The 21056-nt window shown below is 34.6% G+C and overlaps 2 protein-coding genes across 2 annotated transcripts; both read left to right on the forward strand.

Annotated features, from left to right (window-relative positions):
• The first annotated feature begins 214 nt into the window (after nucleotides 1-214).
• Nucleotides 215-886, forward strand: LOC125190036. The gene is made up of 2 exons (XM_048087237.1): nucleotides 215-463; nucleotides 548-886. Exons 1-2 carry the CDS (start codon nucleotides 215-217, stop codon nucleotides 884-886), a joined length of 588 nt encoding a protein of 195 aa, XP_047943194.1.
• Nucleotides 887-1083: 197 nt separating this feature from the next.
• On the forward strand, nucleotides 1084-1539 carry LOC125190037. Its single transcript, XM_048087238.1, has one exon. It carries the CDS (start codon nucleotides 1084-1086, stop codon nucleotides 1537-1539), a length of 456 nt encoding a protein of 151 aa, XP_047943195.1.
• The last annotated feature ends 19517 nt before the right edge of the window (nucleotides 1540-21056 follow it).

A 21056-nucleotide genomic window follows, 5' to 3' on the forward strand; every position in this document is an offset into this window, starting at 1 on the left:
ATTGTCCGCGGACGATGCGAGGAGGATACCCCATCGTCCGTCGCATCGTCCGCCACTGTGGACGACGCGGACGATGGGTCGGACGATGCTCACGCGTTTTGTTTTTTTCCAAAAAATTTTCTTATTTAAACACTACAATTCTCTACCATTTCACACACTCCAATTTCACATCCCTTCAATTTCTCTTCAATTATTCTCTCTCATCGTCTCAAAAATGAATCCCGGCGACTACGATTTGAGTACATCGGATGGCTGCAGATGGGCCTTGACTCGAGTCTTGTTCGATGCCGTTAATGAAGCCAAGGCGGAATGCTTGGCACAAATGCAGTGGGAGGAGGCGGCGGCGGTGGCGCGGGTCCCTCGCCCGATACGACGTCGGACGTATGTCCCCCGCGAGCACGACGTAGCGCACAAACGTCTGTTCGCAGATTATTTTTCCGATAATCCAAGGTGGGGCCCAAATGTTTTTCATCGACGTTTTAGAATGGGCCGAGATCTTTTTCTCCGCATTGTGCACACGTTGGAGGGACGTGATGAGTACTTCTAGTTTCGGGAAGACGGGATCGGCGGCAGACCCGGACTTACGCCATTGCACAAGTGCACGGTTGCGATCCGCCGGTTTGCCTACGGCACTTGGCGGATATGTTCGAACGAGTACCTTCACGTCGGGGATACAACTGGCCGCGAATGTCTCAAGAAATTTTGTAAGTTAGTTGTGGAGGCTTTTGGCGACACATATTTGCGATGCCCGACCGCTGATGATTGCCAGAGCCTGATGCGGATGCACGAGACGGTGCACGGCTTCCCTGTGATACTAGGGAGCATCGATTTGTATGCACCGGCAGTGGAAGAACTGCCTGACGGCGTGGAGGGGCCAATTTACTAGCGGCTACAAGGGCAGCCACCCGACGATGATCCTAGAAGTCGTCGCTGACCACCGCCTCTGGATCTGGCATGCCTACTTTGGTGTAGCCGGGTCGAACAACGACATCAACGTCCTCAACTCGTCCACCCTATTCGCCGATCAGTGCGGGGGTCGCGGGCCCGGCCATCCAGTTCACTGCCAACGGCCGCACACATCATATGGGGTACTACTTGGCCGATGACATATACCCAAGGTGGCCTGTTTTTTTGAAGACGATCAGCTGCCCAATTGGTGAGAGGAGAGTCTTGTTTGCGGCAAAGCAGGAGTCCGCGCGGAAGGATGTGGAGCGGGCTTTTGGGGTGCTCCAATCGCGGTGGGCAATCGTGAAAGGTCCGACGCGTTTCTGGTACAAGGAAGTCATCGCCGATGTCATGTATGCGTGCATCATCATGCATAACATTATAGCCGAACAAGAACGTGGACATGTCACCGATTGGGTGGATGATGAAGCCGGATCTAGCTCCAGCACGGCGACCTCGCCTGTCACTCGAGGATTACCGATGGGCTTCGGTGCGGTTCTACAGCGACAGGCCTCAATGCGCAACCAACAAGACCATACTCAACTCATGACCGACATGATTGAAGAAGTTTGGAACCGCAACCGCCGCCGTTGAGAAATTGTAGTTTTTTTATTTCGTATTGTAATGTTTTAATTTTAATGAAATGAAGTTTTTTTTCCAAATTTTGAAGTATTTAAATATTCAAATAATAGATAAAATGCTTAGGGCGTCGCTTAGGACGGGCTATAGTCCGCTCCACTACAGATGGAATGAGAGGAGGATAAAATGCTGACGTGGCGGTGCAGAGGGCGTCGCTTAAGGCGTCCCACCGTAGATGCCCTTAAGACATACTGTATTGATCATCCAATCTCTTTTCCATGATTCAAAATTTTTTAGTAAGTTTAATATATTGATTTACTATTTTAGTGGCCTCTATTTGTAGTAAATGTGTTGTCGTATTTGAATTGTTCAATGGATAATTTCGCAATGGACAACGTAGAATGGTGGTATATAGTAAGTGATTTTTAATCCCACGGAATTCAAGTTCATTTACAGGTTTAGTGCTCGCCAATTTATAACCATACATTGTGGCAATCTTATCACCCGTTTATAGTTGATCAAATTACGATTAGTTTAGAAGCATCGCAAGTATGTTTTGTGTGTATGTGATTAAGAAAATTCGAATAAGAGATGGAGTTGTATTTTGCGGTTTTTATTGAGATCATTTTACTTTATTTTCAAACACGATTATTAATATACCTAATAATTATAGATATTTTCGTCTCACTCTAAATTGGAATAAAGTCATGGAATAATGAAAAAAGTTCTTCCAATAATATTATGGAGTATCAAATGTTAGAATCATGTCGGGACATTTTTTAAAGAATGGGAGTCAGCATTAATATTAATGTATAGTTCAGGACTAAATTTGTAGGGAGTACTAGTTTCCTCTTATTTAAAAAAGTGGAATTCACATTTTATTTTGTTATTACCCTCTTCGTCAAATAGTACTGTATTTCATTTCCGTCCCATCTGTGAATAGTTATTTTATTTACTGCTCAACCTTTTTAGTCTCTCACGGAACAATGTAATTTGTCATTAAACTGAATTTACAAAAGAATATTGAATCTATTAGCATTTTGTCATTAAAATGAATTTACATTCAAATAAATTAATAGGATGGCCACACACAAGATTTGTGTCAAGTATAAGAAAATTTTTATCAATTTCACCTATTCTTTTGTTTGAAAATGAAAATATAATAAAATAAATATTTTTCAAAAATTAAAAATTCCAATGCATTAATAATTTTATAAAAATACTAATTCTTTTGGTTATGTTCATTTTGGTCCATTCACTGTAATTAGTACTATCATTTTTATTTATGGAAATTTGTTCTTAATTTTTTATCTTTCTCTCTCATAATTTATTCATTAAGTTTTGGAACATTACGTTGAATCTCGATAAAAAAAATATAATCACAAGTTTTTTCGTCTATTTAATCGTAGTAATTTCATGGTATAAAGTTAATTTTTTAATAATAAAATAATTTATTATGAATGACTATAAAAATGAGTAAGTTTTTAATACCAATAAAATAAATAGATGTGGATGACTACTAATAAGTCAAATTTTAAAAGTGATTTAGTACTCATAAAATAATTAGATCAAAAGAATTGATTGTTTTGTTTGATAATAATACTAAGAAATTAATATATATGTATATAACTATTTTTATAATTTAGAATTTTAAGAATTATCTAATAATAAAATAATTAGTTGCTATTGATTACTATTAGATGAACAAATTCAATTGAAAAGTTAATTTTTATATTAGTGTTTGAATAAAATAAAATAAAAATTTTCATTTGAAGGTAAACCAATTCAAATCCTTTTATATTATGCAAAATTAAAGAGTGTTATTAATGACTTAATTATAATTCTCCAAAGTTATTGAAAGTTAATAGTTAATGTGCTTTGATTAGACTTTCCTTTTATAATCAAACGGATCTAATTTCCTTTCTTTTGAAATAAGGGTATATTAGTCTATATATAAATTATTCTTATGGTAAAAAAATATAGGAGTATTATGGCATGGAGATATTATGTCTCTAAATCACTACTCAAAGTTATATTAACAGTTAACTGGATTTTTAAACTAACTAGTATCTATCCTGGGGTTGAACAACAGAAAATCTACGTACACAACATTCTTCGAGAGAATCTAATTAAAATTGCAAAATTTATGAAAAACTGATTAAATTCAGGACGATGGATTAAATCAAATAATATGATGATATACTCCATGCGAGAGGATGTTGGATTAAATTAAGGAAATAAATATCATGATTATAGATTTTAAATCTTGCATGAATATAGGACTTTACTTAACTGATGATAAACGATCTTCCATAATAATTACCCTTTTCGTAGTTTTTTATATGGGCGATGATAAATTAACAAAAATTGTATATACAAAATTGGATATTTTAGGTATTTTACATCTATAATTACATTAATGATGATTAATTAGTTTATATATCACATATTTACCCTTTCCTAACTATTTAGGGAAAAATTAAGTTTGTTAACTAAATAACTACAGATTTAGGAAAGTATTAAGTAGTTCTATCTTAAAGCTACATAATTATAGATAGATCAAAACTAAAAAGTTGGATTCATCACATTTTTCATCATACATTTAATAAAATCTGGGGTGAGTAATTAGACTCAACTTTTAAATGCTACAGTATTATACAATAAAATTTAATTGAATAAATTGACATATAAAATTTTAGTCACTAAAAGAACGTCACATAATGTATTTAAATATTTAGGATTATCATTCAACTAATTATAATTTTTTATTTCAATTTTCAGTATTCTTACTAATTAAAGATTATTATTTTGATTTATTTATAATAAAAATAAACTAAAACAATAATAGTTATTCAAAAAACTAACTATTTCTTTGTTAAATGGAATAGTAGCGAAATTATAAATTATAAATATAACTTCTTGTAAATATACTTAATTAACTAATTAAATATCATCACGTCGATTTCACTATACGTTTTGACTCAAAAAATTATGAAATGAATATAACAATAAAAAATAAATTAAAACAAACAATCATTCGATCAAACTATTTTAATAGTATTAAATAATTTTTAAAATTATAAATTATGAACAACCACATAAATGTACACTTAATTTTATAATACTAACATTAAACTAACTGATAATCATTAATTCAATATCTTGATGCAAAATCATGAATAAAAATAAATTTGATATATAATTAATAAAAATAAATTAAAACAATAGTAGGAGCATTAATTATTATTCACATCCAACTATTTTATTATTCAACAATTTTAAATGAGAATTATAAAAATGACCATATATATACTATATATATACTTAATTTCTTAGTACTCTCGTCCAACTAATTGATGATCATTAGTCAGTTTTTTTTTTAATCTACATCTTGACTCAAAAATTACAAAACAAACATAATACAGTGTATAATTGTAAAAAATAGATTAAAATGATAATGATCATTCGCATTCAATTATATTATTGTATAACTGAATGATTAGTTAAGAAATAATGATTAATATTTTATTAATATTAAAATACTTATAGCTAAAAGTAATTAAAATTAAAAAAATTATGTATATGCTTTTGGATATTTAATAACAAACGAACAAGCTAAGGAAAATATGAAAGAAAATAGCGCAAAAATAAAAAGAAAATACAAAATATATTAAATCATTATGACTATAAGTATGTTCACATGTAGTTGACATTTCAGTTATTTAAAAAATTATTTTATTATTTGAATTTATTATTTTTATATATTGAATTATTTCATTGTAACAATATTGATGATTTATATCGCATGACAATTTAAATGAAATATTAACAAAAAAACCCAAAAAAGTTATGAAAAAATAATATGAATGACAAAAAAACACTAGATACTAAACTATAAAATGAACAAATATAAATTTCTTTTAAAAAGTAAATAGTATCGTACTTTATTAAATTATATACTACGGAGTAGTATTTATTTTATAATTAAATATAGTAATTTAATTATGTAGTGTGTTAATCAATATTAACATAAATAGTTTAAAACCTAAATCAATGATATTTTCCTAAACGAGTACAGTTAGAAATATCCAATATTAATTACTAAGGGTAAATTAGTCATAAAATATTATCCTCAAAATAGAATTAAATTAAGGGGTATTTTGTATATACAATTGTTGTTAATTTATCTTTACCCTTTTTATATTTTGAAATATATCCGCTTGGTTTAATTATGTCCATTAAATCTCTGTTTCGCAATTGATTTGTTGAAGCTATTGATTAGAATAAGATGTTATAAAAGTGGCGGTTTGTAAGATTTATCTCTAGATTAAATATGTAGTGTTTTAAATTTATGAGATTGAATCTCACAATTCAATGCTAAATGGATAATTCATAATTATATGATAATTATTAATAGTCAATCCTCTCTAATTAAAATAATTAATTTCATAACTTAAATAGAGGTTTATGTCGTGGGATTGTTTCATGGGAGTAATATTCAGATCTTGGATACATATTTCTATACACTTCTCTAAATTATTACCAAGAATTGCATAATTATCAATTTAACTGGTTAATACTTAATACCCTGACTTTTTCGTATCCTTTTAATTGTTCTTAAAAGGGCGTCAAACATTTAGCCAAATTTTTTTTGCTTTGGTTCCTTTCGTCTATTAAAAGACAACTAGTGGTACATTTTATGGACGATGAAGAGAATCTCAATTTAGCTTTGGTACTTGGAATAACACCATAATTAAATACTGTACGGTTTTTTTTCAATAAAAATAATTAAATCTAAAGAAATATAAACTAGATTTTGAGGCTTTTCAATTATACATTGAGTTAAACAACTTAAATACACGTTACAAATTTTTTTTGGGCCTTCTTGTGAGCCTAATTCGCCCTTCTCCCAAGCAGCTTCTATTACAACCCTATGAGTATATAACATAGGAAGCATAAATAGAAGGAAGCATCAGCCGAGGCTATCTCAAGTCAAGGAAATTAAGCGAACGAGGTTAGTTTTTAATTTAATAGTTACTATGTTAATGTGAGCTTTATGAATTACTATGTTTTAAGTCTTATTTATAAATAAAAGTGATGTTACGTGATGTAAATTTGTGTATCTACGTGTTAGTTATGGGTTCAGAGTTTACCGTTCAGGAAGAATTTTATTTAATGTTAAAACATAATCATTCATTTTTTTTTTTCGAAAAGTATTGCTTCTTGTTATTGTCTTCTCTTCTTGTGAAGGTTCTGCAAAAATTATGAAAACTTAGTAAAATAGTAGTTGTTGTTACATTTATTTTATTGTTTACGGTAACATAATAAAAAATACAATAACCAAAAAAGACAAGAGATGGAAATATGACAAGCATAATAGATGAAATAAAAAAATGAAAAATATAGATAAGATCATAGATCTAGTCGAGAGAACAGCACAGCCTAGAAAATTACTTCACTAAAATAGAACTTTTTGATAAATTGAATTAATATTTATAAAAGATTTGATAGCTTTTGGCATTCTTCTTAATCTAAATAACTTTTAGTGAGCCTAATATTTATTAGTATAAATTAAGTTTATAATAATGCCTCATATTTTTTTGATCCTTCATTGATTTATAATTCTATTAATTAAAAATGCTTTTAATCAATTCGTCATATGATAACTTTTCAGCAACGTTTTCTTAACTATTTTAATTAATGCATATTTAATTCATAATTAATTCTATCAAATAAATTTTACTATTTTAATTAATGCCTCATATAATAATTTTTCAGCAACGTTTTTGTAACGATTTTAATTAATGCAATGCTGAGTAAAAATATTTTATAAAGTTAAGTAACTGCCATATTAATCTAAGTTATTTAAACAAATTCAGTGAGTTCAAAATATTATGATTCATGGCAATTACTAATAGTTAGGAGTACTACAAACATCTAAATTTGTGTTAGAAATCATTCCCAAAATTTTTAAATATTCAAAATTCAGCCCAAAACTCGGCTTTTAGATGATGATAGATAGATATTGAAAATTACAATTTATTTGGCAATATGTTCTGTTTTACATTTATTAAAATTTAAAACAAATTTCCAATACTTCATACTTATATCCATATATAGATATACTACGATAAATAGGTGTAATTGATGTCCATAAATAGGCATAATTTTAAAGCATGTCCATAAATAGGCAAAATTTTAAAGCATGTCCATAATTGTAACCTATGCTTATATTTATATATAGTCTATTCTTTATATGATCATAGGTTAGAAGTTAAGAAAGTGATAATCCATCCTATAATGGATCAAGATTTGTTCACAAACCTTCCATCAGAAATCTTGGTCGATATCCTATTAAGACTCTCTCCCGACACTATTTTAACTTGCAAATGTGTTTGCAAATCATGGCTCGATCTCATTGAGAGTGAACTTCGCATGCCCCTCGCCCTTGTTGTCTCACATCTGTCTTATAAATCAAATCAGTTCCGTATTTTCAAATTGGAAGATAAGCACAAGGGGGATCTAATCACCGAGTTTAATTTCCCTCAAGCATCAAGAATACCAGGGTATGCCAATGGATTGCTTCTTATTCTAAAATTGCTACTAACATATGCACCAATGAAGGTGTGGCAGTAATCAAACGAGGGGTTGGCAGCTTCAACGCCCGTCCACAAAAACCCCGTTTCAAGAGCGTATACTTGAAAATCGATTTTAATACTATGATAGACAATCTTATATTATCCACTTATTTTGCTTATTCCAAGTCCATACTAATCCACACTGGGCAAGTAGGAGGCCCACGAAGCTCAACAAGTATAGTTTTATTAGTGGACCGCACACGTTGTAAATATAAATTGATAAATTATTTTATTTTTTGTTATACTATATGATTATTTTGTGACCATACCATGTTCTGACTTGAAAATTATGAAGCGTGAATTGGGCCAATCATAATTTAGGCCTCGGCCACCATATACCAATCTTATTTTGAATTCGAGCATTTTCAAAGAGAAGTTTTTGATGAACCTCTGTTTTGTCACTTAAATTAAATCTCTTTTGTACGGCATTTAATATAACTGAAAATTTTGCAAATTTCATTGTTTTAAGAAAATTAATAGAGGCAGTAAATTTTATATTTATATACATAAACTACAATAAACTTGTATGCTAGACGTTTAGATGGAAATTAAAAGTAATCTTGCTCTTGCATAGGACTATAGGAGTGAAGTTAAAAATTTACAGAGTTTTCATAAATGGAAATTTAATGTAATTGAATTAAAAACATAGTTCAATGGTACATTAAGAAATTAATTACGTTTAGGCGTAGTTATCATTTTATTGAGAAACTATGAATTTTGATTTCATGGTTGATCGGGCTATACACGTTTGTTTTGTGGTTTCTCACAGGAAAGTTCGCTTAATTATAATTTAGGAGGCAATTCAAGATTTGAATCTAAACTAATTTTTAATGCCATTAATTAGCAAGTGAAATCTATGTTATTAGAACTTTGGATTTTTCCTAATAGTGCCACACACTATTGATTATTTCACAAAAACTGTAATAAAAAAATTGTGAATTTTACTTTTTTTAATATTTCATCGTTCCAATAATAAATATCTCATTTTTTTATATAGAATTTAATAAATTGTTTGACTCTGTAAAAGAAAGTAAGTAGAAAAAATTAGTGGAATATAAACCGGCCTTTTATATATTGAAATAAGTTAATAGAATGTGAAATTCACTTATAAAAATTTTTTAAAAATAAAATAACGTTATTAGTGGACGGAAAAAAAATGAGAAACAATGAGGCATTTAACGCAGAAGGACTGAAGGAGAGAGTACTAGATTATATAATCTATACTTATTGAGTAAATGAGATTATAAACTACTGTATAAAATTGAAAAAGTGAGTTAATACATCGTGGATAAAAAAAATCGACTGAATTGAATTGGGCCTATCAATATTGATATGTAAATAAATTTTGACTGAAGAAGCCCATAATAATTGGGCCTGTTCATTTTAATAATAATTTTATTTAATTTATTAATTTCTACTTTTGATAAATATACCATTTCTCAACTGTATTGAGATTCTGTGCACAGTGACAAAACAATCTGAAAAATAGCAGATTCGAAAAGTTAATGGAATATAATATTTATTTTTTTTATATTGGCTTTATAATAGTATAGGTAAGTGAAGTGAGTTAATGGGCGGAGGGAGTATAATCTATACTTATAAGTATTAGAAAAGAGATCATAAAACTAAATAAAATAAAATAGGCCAACTAAGTTGTGATCAATGTGATCAATCTAGGGTCTTATATGATTGTTCTTCAACTTCATTTTGTTCTTTTCTTTTGGCTCTCTAAAATTGTACACAAGTGCCCAGTGATTGTGTGCATTTACGAGTGTAGACATCCAATTTTGTATGTTGACTATTCTTTAGAATTTGAAAATACTCTATAAAATAAAGAATTTCAAATCCGGGTCAAATACTAAAGGGTAAATTGTCTAAAAAGTCATAAACTTTGGGGAAAGTTTGGTTTTTTCCACAAACTCTAAAAGTTGCAATTAAAGTCATGAACTTTATCATATTGTGCAATTTTCCCAAACTACCTGACCCGGTGGCATATTTCTGTTAAAAACTTATCCCACGTGGCATGCCGAAGGCATGACTTGGCAAAATTTCTGGTTTAACCCTAAACTCAGATAATATAACCTCTTTTTTGCTGATTTCGAAAGCGCAACCCCAATTCAATCGACGGAAAACGTAATTGATAAGAGTGAAATCGTCGACAAACGGTTTAGGGATGAAATCGGCGACGTGTAAAGAAGATTCAATAAAAAAAATAAAACAACGTCGTTTTGTGCCTAGTCAAAAACTTCGCCAGGTCACGCCTCCGCCATACCACGTGGGATAAGTTTTTAACGGAAATATGTCGTCAAGTCGGTAGTTAGGAAAATTTGCACGATCCGATAAAGTTCGTGACTTTAGGCGCAACTTTTATAGTTTGTGGGAAAAACCAAACTTTCTCCAAAGTTTATGACTTTTTAGGCAATTTTCCCGATACTAAAAACGTGGATCCTAGTCAAAACCAAACTTGTCGAAATCTCCCATGAACCCTTTCTCTCCTACTCTATAAATGCGTCATACAATCTCCAGTGAACCCTTTCTCTCTCCATCATCAGGTATTATTCGTTGAAATCCGAATTTCTTACCACTGATGTGCTTGTTTGTTTCAATGTTGCTATTTTTTTGTGTGTATGTATTGATCTGTATTTTTCTGTAATTTTAAGTAGAGGAGAAGTAGAAACTATTTAGATTACATTGGCTAAAATATTTCATGCACAAACTCGTCTAATCGATTTATTGGCAAAAGATAGTTGTCATAATTGCATTGGAATTTATAGAAGGTCTTTGTAGTTTTTGGTATTTTAGTATTCAAATAATGTCGGTTGATTAAATTGAAAGATTAGTAACTGATGTATCATTAGCTTAATTATATAGAGTACTCCATAAATGGGAGAAATAAAGATTATAATAATTTTATGAAATCGTCGATTAGATGAAAATTTATTAACAAAAATAGTTTTAATGAAATTATATTTTTTGTTGTGATTATTTTATGCAAAGCAGATATCGAATATGGATTTTCATGACATCCTAACGAGTGAGGAGCTCACTGTGGATGCGGTTGAACTAACGCAGTTTTGAACCACTTTGGCACCACAATGGAAATCTAATCCCCATCACTGGCTTTAAAATTAGCTAACGCAATCAGCATTTCATTTGCCATTTACATTTTTCGGTTTCTTTTATATCGAAGTCATCCACCTCCAGTAGTATACGCACCACTTTTTGTTACACATAACTTTCTAAGTACTCATTGAAAATAGGATGTGAATTAATTAATGTGGAACCAGCCGCAGAAGTGACTAATGATTAATGACATCAATGTTATCCGATCCAGCTGAAGCATAACACAAACCACCACACAACACACAAGATGAACAAGGATTGAGCTAAGATAATAACCGAATCATAATTATATAACTTACAGTGCTATAAAATACGCATGTGCTCGGTTTTCTTTCATTCAAATGTAAATCAGCAGCCTACGGATTTTTCTGACCATCTCCTTGGCCCTATGAGTGCCTTCGTGCATGAGTTGTCATATTTATCCGCAGTCCATGATCACTATAGAGGATCTGGAGCATGATGGCAACACACTTCTCAATTATCTGGCTCTCCTCTACTATCTTTCTCCCTCCCGGTTTACCATTGAGGATCCGGAGCTCAATAACCATACTTATGATAGTCAACAAGATGGACATTGTTCCACAATCATCCATCTGCTTAATCGTCTTCTCATTAGTTGAAAGCAGTGCCAGAAGAACCAACATCTTTATTAAATTCTTATACATTTGGATGTTATCCTTGATAGCTTCATCATTCAAAACTTTACATGCAACATCAATCACAGCTTTAACTACACCATCAGTCACAACTCTCTCCTTGTTCTCATCCCCTGATTCCAAAGAAATGATGAGGCGCTTCAAGGCGCCACATTCTCCCATCATGGTCTTGTTTCAGTCAGGGAGAGACAATGGTAAAAGGGCCGCAACAGCATTGGCAGCTTCTTCTTTCTGTTTAGGCGATGTGATTGCCGACTTCTCTACCAAAATTTGGAGATTGCAGTATTTCTTCAGATGACCTAGTCTATTAGCTCCAAATGACCTAGATCAATAGGAAAGTCTTAATTCACTAGGAACTAGCAAAGATTTTTCTAGACACAACTTCAAATCAAACCAGTTTTCAAGACAAATATGAGTCAGAAGAATTCAACTTGGAAAATGATGTTAATCATGTTGAAAATGAGATGTGGTGTTAAAAAATGAAGATATCTGAACTGACAGAAAATGTGATTTACTGTATTGACAGAAAATGAAGATAACCACAATAGCAATGCACAGCAAAGGCGATTTACTATACTGTGCGGCATGTCCCACATTGGCATGCTCGACAGTAGGGGGATAAGACCACAGTGAACCATCTGCACAACTGCCTTTCTGATTGTTGAAAGCTGGAAAAGAGTTTCCAGCATCACATCGACAAGCTGATTCCTTCGAATCAGGTTATAACAATCAGTTCAACAAGACCATCTTCTTAGCCGCTAATATCCCATTCGTTTCGATGGTGCATAGATTTCTAATCTCAACGGCGGCAATATCCATTTGATTCTTCACACAGATGTGATGTTCTCATTCCAAGATATTTTCAGTTATAGGCATATGCATTTTAAATCCTTCTGTCAATACTTTCTTAATCCCAATAAATGGATCATACAACCCGATCTTTTCCTTATTTGAATCTGTGGAGGCTGCTAATAAGCGAAGAGCATTTAGGGCATAGGTCTTAATATCCATTTGAATAGCAACTTCAGTTTCCATGTCGACGTCACGTTGTATAGCCGAAACTATCCAAAAGATGCCAATCCATGTACTAACATATGCTTCTTTCATACTTATGCCAGCTTGTTATCATGGTGCGGAGTAAAAGGTTTGGTATAAGACTAAAGTCGTACATACGCTTCAGAGTAATCGGACATGTCTTATTCCCACGTCCAAACCACCGGAGAGTAGAAGAGAGAGAAAAGTTGTAAATGACACGTGTTTTAATGTATAATTGTTAAAGTAAGAGAGAGTGAGGGAAAAGGTAGTGGAATGAGTGTTTGATTGTCAACTTCCGCCGGAGAGGTTGATTGTCAACTTCCGCCGGATTCTTCTCCACTATAAATTATACTCACTCCGTCCAAAAAAATAGACAAAGTTGTAAATGACACGGGTTTTAATGTATAATTTATCCTAATCTAAAGTGCAAGTTTGGTGAAAAGACATTAATGCCCTTTTTGGAGGAAAAATGGAAAGATGAGGTGTTTTCTATCCAAAAATAATTTTTAATGCAAAAACAATTGGACAAATAATAGCCCAATAAAATGCTAATTTCTAGAAGAAGTTTTAAAACACATTTAAATAGTGCACTACCATTAATTTTTTTTTATAATTAAGTTATTAAATTTATATATTAATTAGCCTTATATTTGAGTTAAATTGGAATTGTGTTAAGAAGTTTAGTTTGTCTTCCATTTATTTAGGTTAAAATTGAGATTTAATAATTTATTTCAATACTTTTTTTCCGAATTAATTCACAAGCTAAACGACAACACATATATGTAATGCTTACAATTTTCATCCTATAAATACTCAATTAAAGTTTTTAATTCTTATATTTTAATTCGCCTCTAATTAAACAATACTGCTAAGTTTATAGATCAAACTAAGGAATAAGATGAAATTACACATATTTAAAATTAAATCTAATTTATAAATTTTGTATAACTTCTTAATATAAAGAGTAGTGTAAATTGTCACATTATTCAAAACAAACAAGATGCATAAAATATTATCGTTATTTAAGTGATAGTAGTAATTTACTTTTTATATGCATATGTGGCGGGAAGTAAGAATTTTTTTTTTTCCAATATAAAAAATTCATTTAGTCTTTGGCAATGTATACCAAGTTATGTTATGGTCTGAAATTAAAAGAAAGAAATAAATAGTCCACTAAAATGTGATTATTGGATAATACAAATTTTCTAATTTGACTTCTCAAAGAAGTTTTAAATTTTTATGATTTAAATTATTCATATATTTAATGTGGATATGTTTAATATTCCATATATTTTTTTTAAATTATTTTTTTATAAATTAAGCTATTAAATTTATACATTAATTTTCCTTTTATTTGGATTAATGACTTGCATAGCACTTTCAATAAACATCTTATTTTCTTTATTTGTATATCTTATTCTAATTAATTCGTACTCTTTGATCATTAGTCACACATCTCATTATTGTTTTTACTCCACTTAGATTACAAATAAAAATTGCATAAAGAGCTCTCAGTGATTTTCTCTCTCTAAGAAATTCGCTCTGCCTTCTCTCTAGGAAGTGGGGTTTGAGATTTCTCTCACTAGGAGTTCATCCTAGCACCTCCTTCCATAGCTGTTAACAGTTCTACTATCCTTCTACCCTCAACCCATCTTCTCCGGCAAAGGGACGAGTGGTTGTGCGAGGTGAGAAAAGCCCGGGTTCTCGCGTCAGGTCTGTCCGGCGAGTGGCCATATCTGCGTCGACTGCGCAGCGGAGAGGGGAGTTTCGAGTCCCGCGTCTGGTCTGTCCGGCGGACTTCATCCTTAACATTGTGGTGGCTGAGCGCATCTACTGCATCCGACGCTCAGCAACACCTCGCAAGCTTGCGACTGGTCTGTCCGGCAAGTTAGCTTCGACTGGAGAGGGAACAACACACTCGACGGTCACAACATTGCCTACCCCAGCTCCCCGATGAACGGTACAGCTTTGTGTTTGAACGACGTGTGCCATATGTGCTGCCTAGGGTATGATGGTTATATTGACAATGATGCCAAATGATTGGAATTTACTACTACCACCATTAATGCTCACCCCTTGCAGCCATTAATGCCTTTAAGTAGAATCGTTTTTGCTCCTTTACATGTCATATGAGTTTGTCTTTGCATTAAAGAGCACCTATTGATTCTACAAATTCGAGGATCTCTTTTATCAGTGTGCATTTAAACTTGTTGCATCATAGTTCAGCTTGGCTATGGAGAATACCGGCCTTCTAACGTGAGCAGGCTAGCACACAATGCATGTCATCCGTCGCTTGATTTCAAAAGATTGAATTTACTGGCCATCTCCGGTGAGTCTCTAGCCGGAAACAGCTACAACCAACCCAGACGGATCTTTTGTTGGAACATGGGACCAAGGACCTGGTGCATTCTTCTTTGGGATAGGCAGTCAGCACCTGTTTGACCAGCCTCTCCTTTGTCACTTGCCTATTCTGGGCAGTTTGCAGACCTGCCACTCTTCCCCCAAGGGTCAGCTGTTATATTTGTTTGCACACCAAAATTGGGTAATATTCTCTAAGTACTACAAAAAGGAGTTCTGGTGCATGCCACTCTAGGAGGCGCAGTCAGCATTTTCTTGTTCAGCCTGCCCACCAACAATTTAGAAAGCAATCTTGTCTTTTACTTTTTTGAGGAAATCCAAGTCAACACACGTGTCTCTTGAGGCCATCTTCGACTCGACCTAGTATACTCATTGTTGGGCAATTATGATGAAACAAAAGCCCAAACACAAAGGGCCCCAGCCCAAACCCAACGGACAACAACAGCCACATCATGAAGGCCAAAATGTTGGGCCTATCCAGCAACAAGAGGGTGAGACGAGCAATGCGGAAGAGCTCGAGGTTGTTCCAGAGACTCCAGACCATGACCGACACACTGAAGGCCATCTCAGAGGGGTCAACCCGTGGCTAAGAAGAACAATTGCAACGGACACCGAACTGGAGTTCTCCAAAGAGGACCTTTTGCTGAAGCACTTTCCCAATCTTAACCCAGACACCCCAATCCTATCCCTTGATGAAGCTGACCAAGTTCCCATTCATAAAAATTGGGGGATATGCTTGCTTGGAATCTTTGCAGGGAGGTTCCCGGGCAAGAACGCAGTGTACAACTTGATTCAAAAATGGCCACACAAGGCCAGAGTCTCCTTCCATAGAAGAGAATGGATGGTTTTTCAGTTTCGCAATGAGGCCGAAATGGAGCTAACGAGAAAACAAGGGTCGCATGCAATATTTGGCATTCCATTGGTCCTAAAACCAATGCCTTCTCACTTCAATCGGCCATGGACCCAGAGATCAACATCCCTGTGTGGGTTCGGCTAGTCGATCTTAGGCCTTCTCTTTGGAATGAATCTGCGATTAGTAAAATCGCCTCATGTGTTGGGGAGCCGCTAGCAACTGATCTTCGAACGAAATGATCCCACCGAAGAACCATGCCAACCAACGAGCTGCACAACGCAACATGGGCGGAAACAGAGCTACACACATTCCACCCTTTAAGCCAAACGAGGTTATGACGGCCAACCACAACAACCATAACCAACAGAGGCTTAGTATCAATACTTTTGCCAACCCCAACAGATTTGCTGCCCTTGAGGATTTGGAGGGAACCGACGCACTGAGCACAGAGGCCCCAACACACAAGTCAGGGCCGGCCATGGAAGCAGGGCCGTCGTCAAAAGGGCAATCACATGGGCAGCGAAACGTTAGTAAAGATCCCGAAGTGGATGCTATTGTGGACAGAGCACTAGCGGATGGGACACCTTTTGTCAACAGAAGAACAAGGAGTTCTAGCCGAGGAAGGGAGGCTGCAAAACCAGTTATTGGAGCTTCAGATCCGAATGAAGATACCAACCTTGCGGCTCGGCCTGTTGGGGAACCGACTGCAACTCCTAGGCAAGGAGCTGTTTGGAAACCAAAAGACCCAGAGGAACAACTTCTGGGGTTTGGTGCCCCTTGCACAGCGGAAGACTTGTACAAAATAAATAAATCAGATAAGGATCTATTTGACCGATTATGCGATTAATCTATTCACATGCTAAACGGATAATTGCATGCTAGAACGCAAACAATTCATGCTCATAGAAAATAAATCCTAAAACAGGTATTCTACGGTTTAGGGTTACCGATTTGATTCTCCAAAGAATCGTTAATTGCTCGCGCCTTCTACACATGATGATCTTCAATACTAGACCACGGATCTTCTCTCTGGTTCCCGAACTGTATCTCGATATCAGGGTGGGCTGATCTTATCAAAATACTAGGACTCGAATAAAGAAGACAGAAGAAATCCTTTTGGGAATAGGAGTAGAATTCGAAATTCTCTACAGCTAGAGATTTTCGAAAATTAATATTTATTTTTAATCCATCTAGGATTTGTCTTAATAGAATTAAATCTATTCAAATCCATAGGATAAAAATAAATTAATATTAATATTATTTCTAATCCATCTAGGATTTAATCTTGGAGTAAATCCATATAAATCCATAGAATTAAATAATATTATATTATAATTATTCAAATCTATCCAAGATTTATCTAGGAACAAATCCATATAAATCTATAAGATAAGAATAAAATATTATATAATAAAATAATATTAGTCATTATTTAAATCCAACTAGGATTTATCTAGGGATGAATCCATATTAATCCATAGGATATAAATAAAATTAGATTGTCATTATCCAAATTTAACTAGGATTCATCTAGGAATTAAATCCCTACAAATCCATAAAATAAGGATAAAATCTATAATTAATCCATGATTTAATACAAAATCAAATCTTATATAATATATAAAATCCATAAGATATATTCAAATCTTATTTCCAAATTAATCTCGAACACTTTCCAAAATTAATGCAAGGGTTAGGAAACCCTAATCAAATTTGGAAAGCAAAGTCACGGAACGAGGTAATGCGACGTCAAACTCGAGGCCGGGAAACTGCCCGCGAAGAGCTCCCACTCGAATCACAGCCGCCGTTATGCTTCACGCAAACTGTCAAGCTCGAGAGCTTGGGCTGCCGATGCAGCTTGGCCAGCCTGACTTCTCCGACGCCCGCTGCGCACGAGGGTCGCTGTCTTTCGAGCCCGGGAACTGCCCACGAAGGGCTCCCACTCAGACCGCCATCGCCGCCTGCATCAAGCTAGCCTTCCCTCTCCGTCTCACTCATCCACCAAGCCTGACGTCTCCGACGCTGCTGCGTCGACGTCGCTCCGCTGGAGCTGCTGTCGCGTCTCCGGCGTCAACAGTGCTGCTGCCTCGCGAAACCACCGTTGCTGCTGCTGCGACATCTCCGACGTCGCTGCCGCCGTGTCGCAGCTGCTCCGGTGTTGCTGTTCGCTGTTGCGACGCCTCTGGCGCTGCTGCTGCGTCGTCGCTTGTGCGACGTCGTCTCTGCAGCCGCCGGCGCTGCTCCCACTCATCGCTGGATTACGGCGGAGATTCTGCCGACTACGTTATTCAAATTGAAACACGTACAGCAATGTTTAATATCAATATGATATCCATGTAGTCATTACTTCAATTCAAAGATTACAAAACAAATTGATATACATTCAATTAAGAATTGGAGTCAACGAACTTAAGTAATCATAATGATTACACAAAAGGAGAAGAACCATTAATTCTCCAAAACAGCAGCGCAACGATTACATATATTAAATTCGAATATAACGATTAATATTATCATGTAATCATCATATATATATAAAACACGCAGAAACGCATAAAAACATGCATTCAAGCAATTCATATAACATGAAATTAATTCACATAATCAAAGCCAAAAACTGGCTCTGATACCAATTGCTGGGGTTTGGTGCCCCTTGCACAGCGGAAGACTTGTACAAAACAAATAAATCAGATAAGGATTTATTTGACCGATTATGCGATTAATCTATTCACATGCTAAACGGATAATTGCATGCTAGAACACAAACAATTCATGCTCATACAAAATAAATCCTAAAACAGGTATTCTACGGTTTAGGGTTACCGATTTGATTCTCCAAAGAATCGTTGATTGCTCGCGCCTTCTCCACATGATGATCTTCAATACTAGACCACGGATCTTCTCTCTGGTTCCCGAACTGTATCTCGATATCAGGGTGGGTGGGCTGATCTTATCAAAATACTAGGACTCGAATAAAGAAGACAGAAGAAATCCTTTTGGGAATAGGAGCAGAATTCGAAATTCTCACAGCTAGAGATTTTCGAAATTTTCGAAAATTGCAAGAATGAAAATTGTGTTTATTCTGTCTCCTTTATTCTCCTATTTATATTAAGTTCCTTTTGGGCCCAGACAGGGATCTATGGAAGGTTATAATTGGAATATTACGAGCAGCCACTACAGAAGTAATATTGAACTCTCTCCATCCAAATCCGAAATTACAAGTAATCCGGGTTTCCACTTTTATTATTTATTTCCCGCGCTTAAGATATAAATGTCCATTAATTAATTAATGTCTGCTATGGACTTAATTAATTAATATCTTATTAATTCCAAGAGTGGACTTAGCAAGAAACATTTATTTATTATTCATAGAGTAATAAAACTCCAACTGGCCAGTTTTCCGAATAATAAAACCTTGTTCGAGATCCTCTTGAGGACATTATCAAACGAGACTCTCCTCGTGCACGATTCAACATAATAGCAATCCTAGCACCGCTAGATATTAATCACCACTACCCAATATATCGGGATTATTGGGTTGCGAAAAACCCGCACCATTTGATAAGTCAAAGTAGTGCATAATCAATACCGTATGCTCAATGCTAACATATGTAGATTAAGAAATAGTATTTTATCAAGACCTAGTGTTTCAGTAGATAGCATAAAGACACGTCTTGCTGTTAGATCCGTTCGGTGCTATACCACACCAATGTCATCTTATTTCAGTAAGGCTTAGAAATAATCGGACTGACATTGCAACCTTTCACGATAGGTAGCCAAAGCCTATCTAGGTTGTGAAATTCTTCTTTTTCTTTTGCAAAGCATTGCATAGATCTGACCGTGTTACCTTAAAGTGGACGACGCCCACAACCGGTCTACTAAGCAAAAGACTTAGACTTTGTTTACTTTTTATGCATTTAAATGTTTGTAAAACATCTTATAAATGCACAAGCAAACACAATGTAATAATAATAGTGATTCTATTCGTGCGGAACTGCTCGAATAATACTGAATCGGGTTAAAAGTGGATTGTAGAGTTTTACGTATACAAGCAAGATTTTATTCGCGCGAAACTTGCTCGAAACATGCTTTTCAGTATACCAAACCTAACAACAACAAGACCGTGGCCGTAAGCAAAAGGACAAGGACAAGCACAAGAAGAGGGACAAACCTGGCTTCGCTTCTAGATCAAGATCAAGACCTCCTCCGGACACTTGGGAGGAATGGTTGGGTGATGACACCGATGGTGCGTCATGATTGTTTCATCATGGAATGTAAGGGGCATGCAGCAGCCCAACCGTCATGCTACAATCGTCGACGTTATCAGATCAAATAAAGTCGACGTTATGGGTCTACTTGAGACCAAAATGGAGGCATCTTGCCTAAATTTTTTCTTGGAAAATTACTTTCCTCATTGGAGATCAGCCAACAATTTCCATGCTATACCTGGTGGGCGTATGCTATTAATTTGGAACCCGGAGACAGTGGACGTGGAACCAATTAGCATCGGACAACAAACCATCAACGCCAAAATCAGGTGTTTAATTTCCAATAATTACTTTAACTTTTCGCTTGTTTATGGATTATACAATCCAACTAAGCGTTTGCCAATGTGGGACTCGTTGATTGAGTTCATTGTAGAGGAACAACCGGGGCTGGTCAGCGGGGATCTCAACTGTGTAATGGCTCCGGACGAAAGAGTAGGGGACCGCATTGCGACTGAATATGAGATGAAAGACCCTATCGACACTTGTGCTTTGCTAGGCCTCAAGGATGTCCCGTACACAGGTTGCAAGCTCACATAGACCAATGGGACAAGGTTCAGCAAAATTGATAGAGTCCTTGTAAATGAAGCTTGGCATAGGAACA

Source organism: Salvia hispanica, chromosome 5 (genome assembly GCF_023119035.1).
Source record: "Salvia hispanica cultivar TCC Black 2014 chromosome 5, UniMelb_Shisp_WGS_1.0, whole genome shotgun sequence".
Lineage (NCBI taxonomy): Eukaryota > Viridiplantae > Streptophyta > Magnoliopsida > Lamiales > Lamiaceae > Salvia > Salvia hispanica.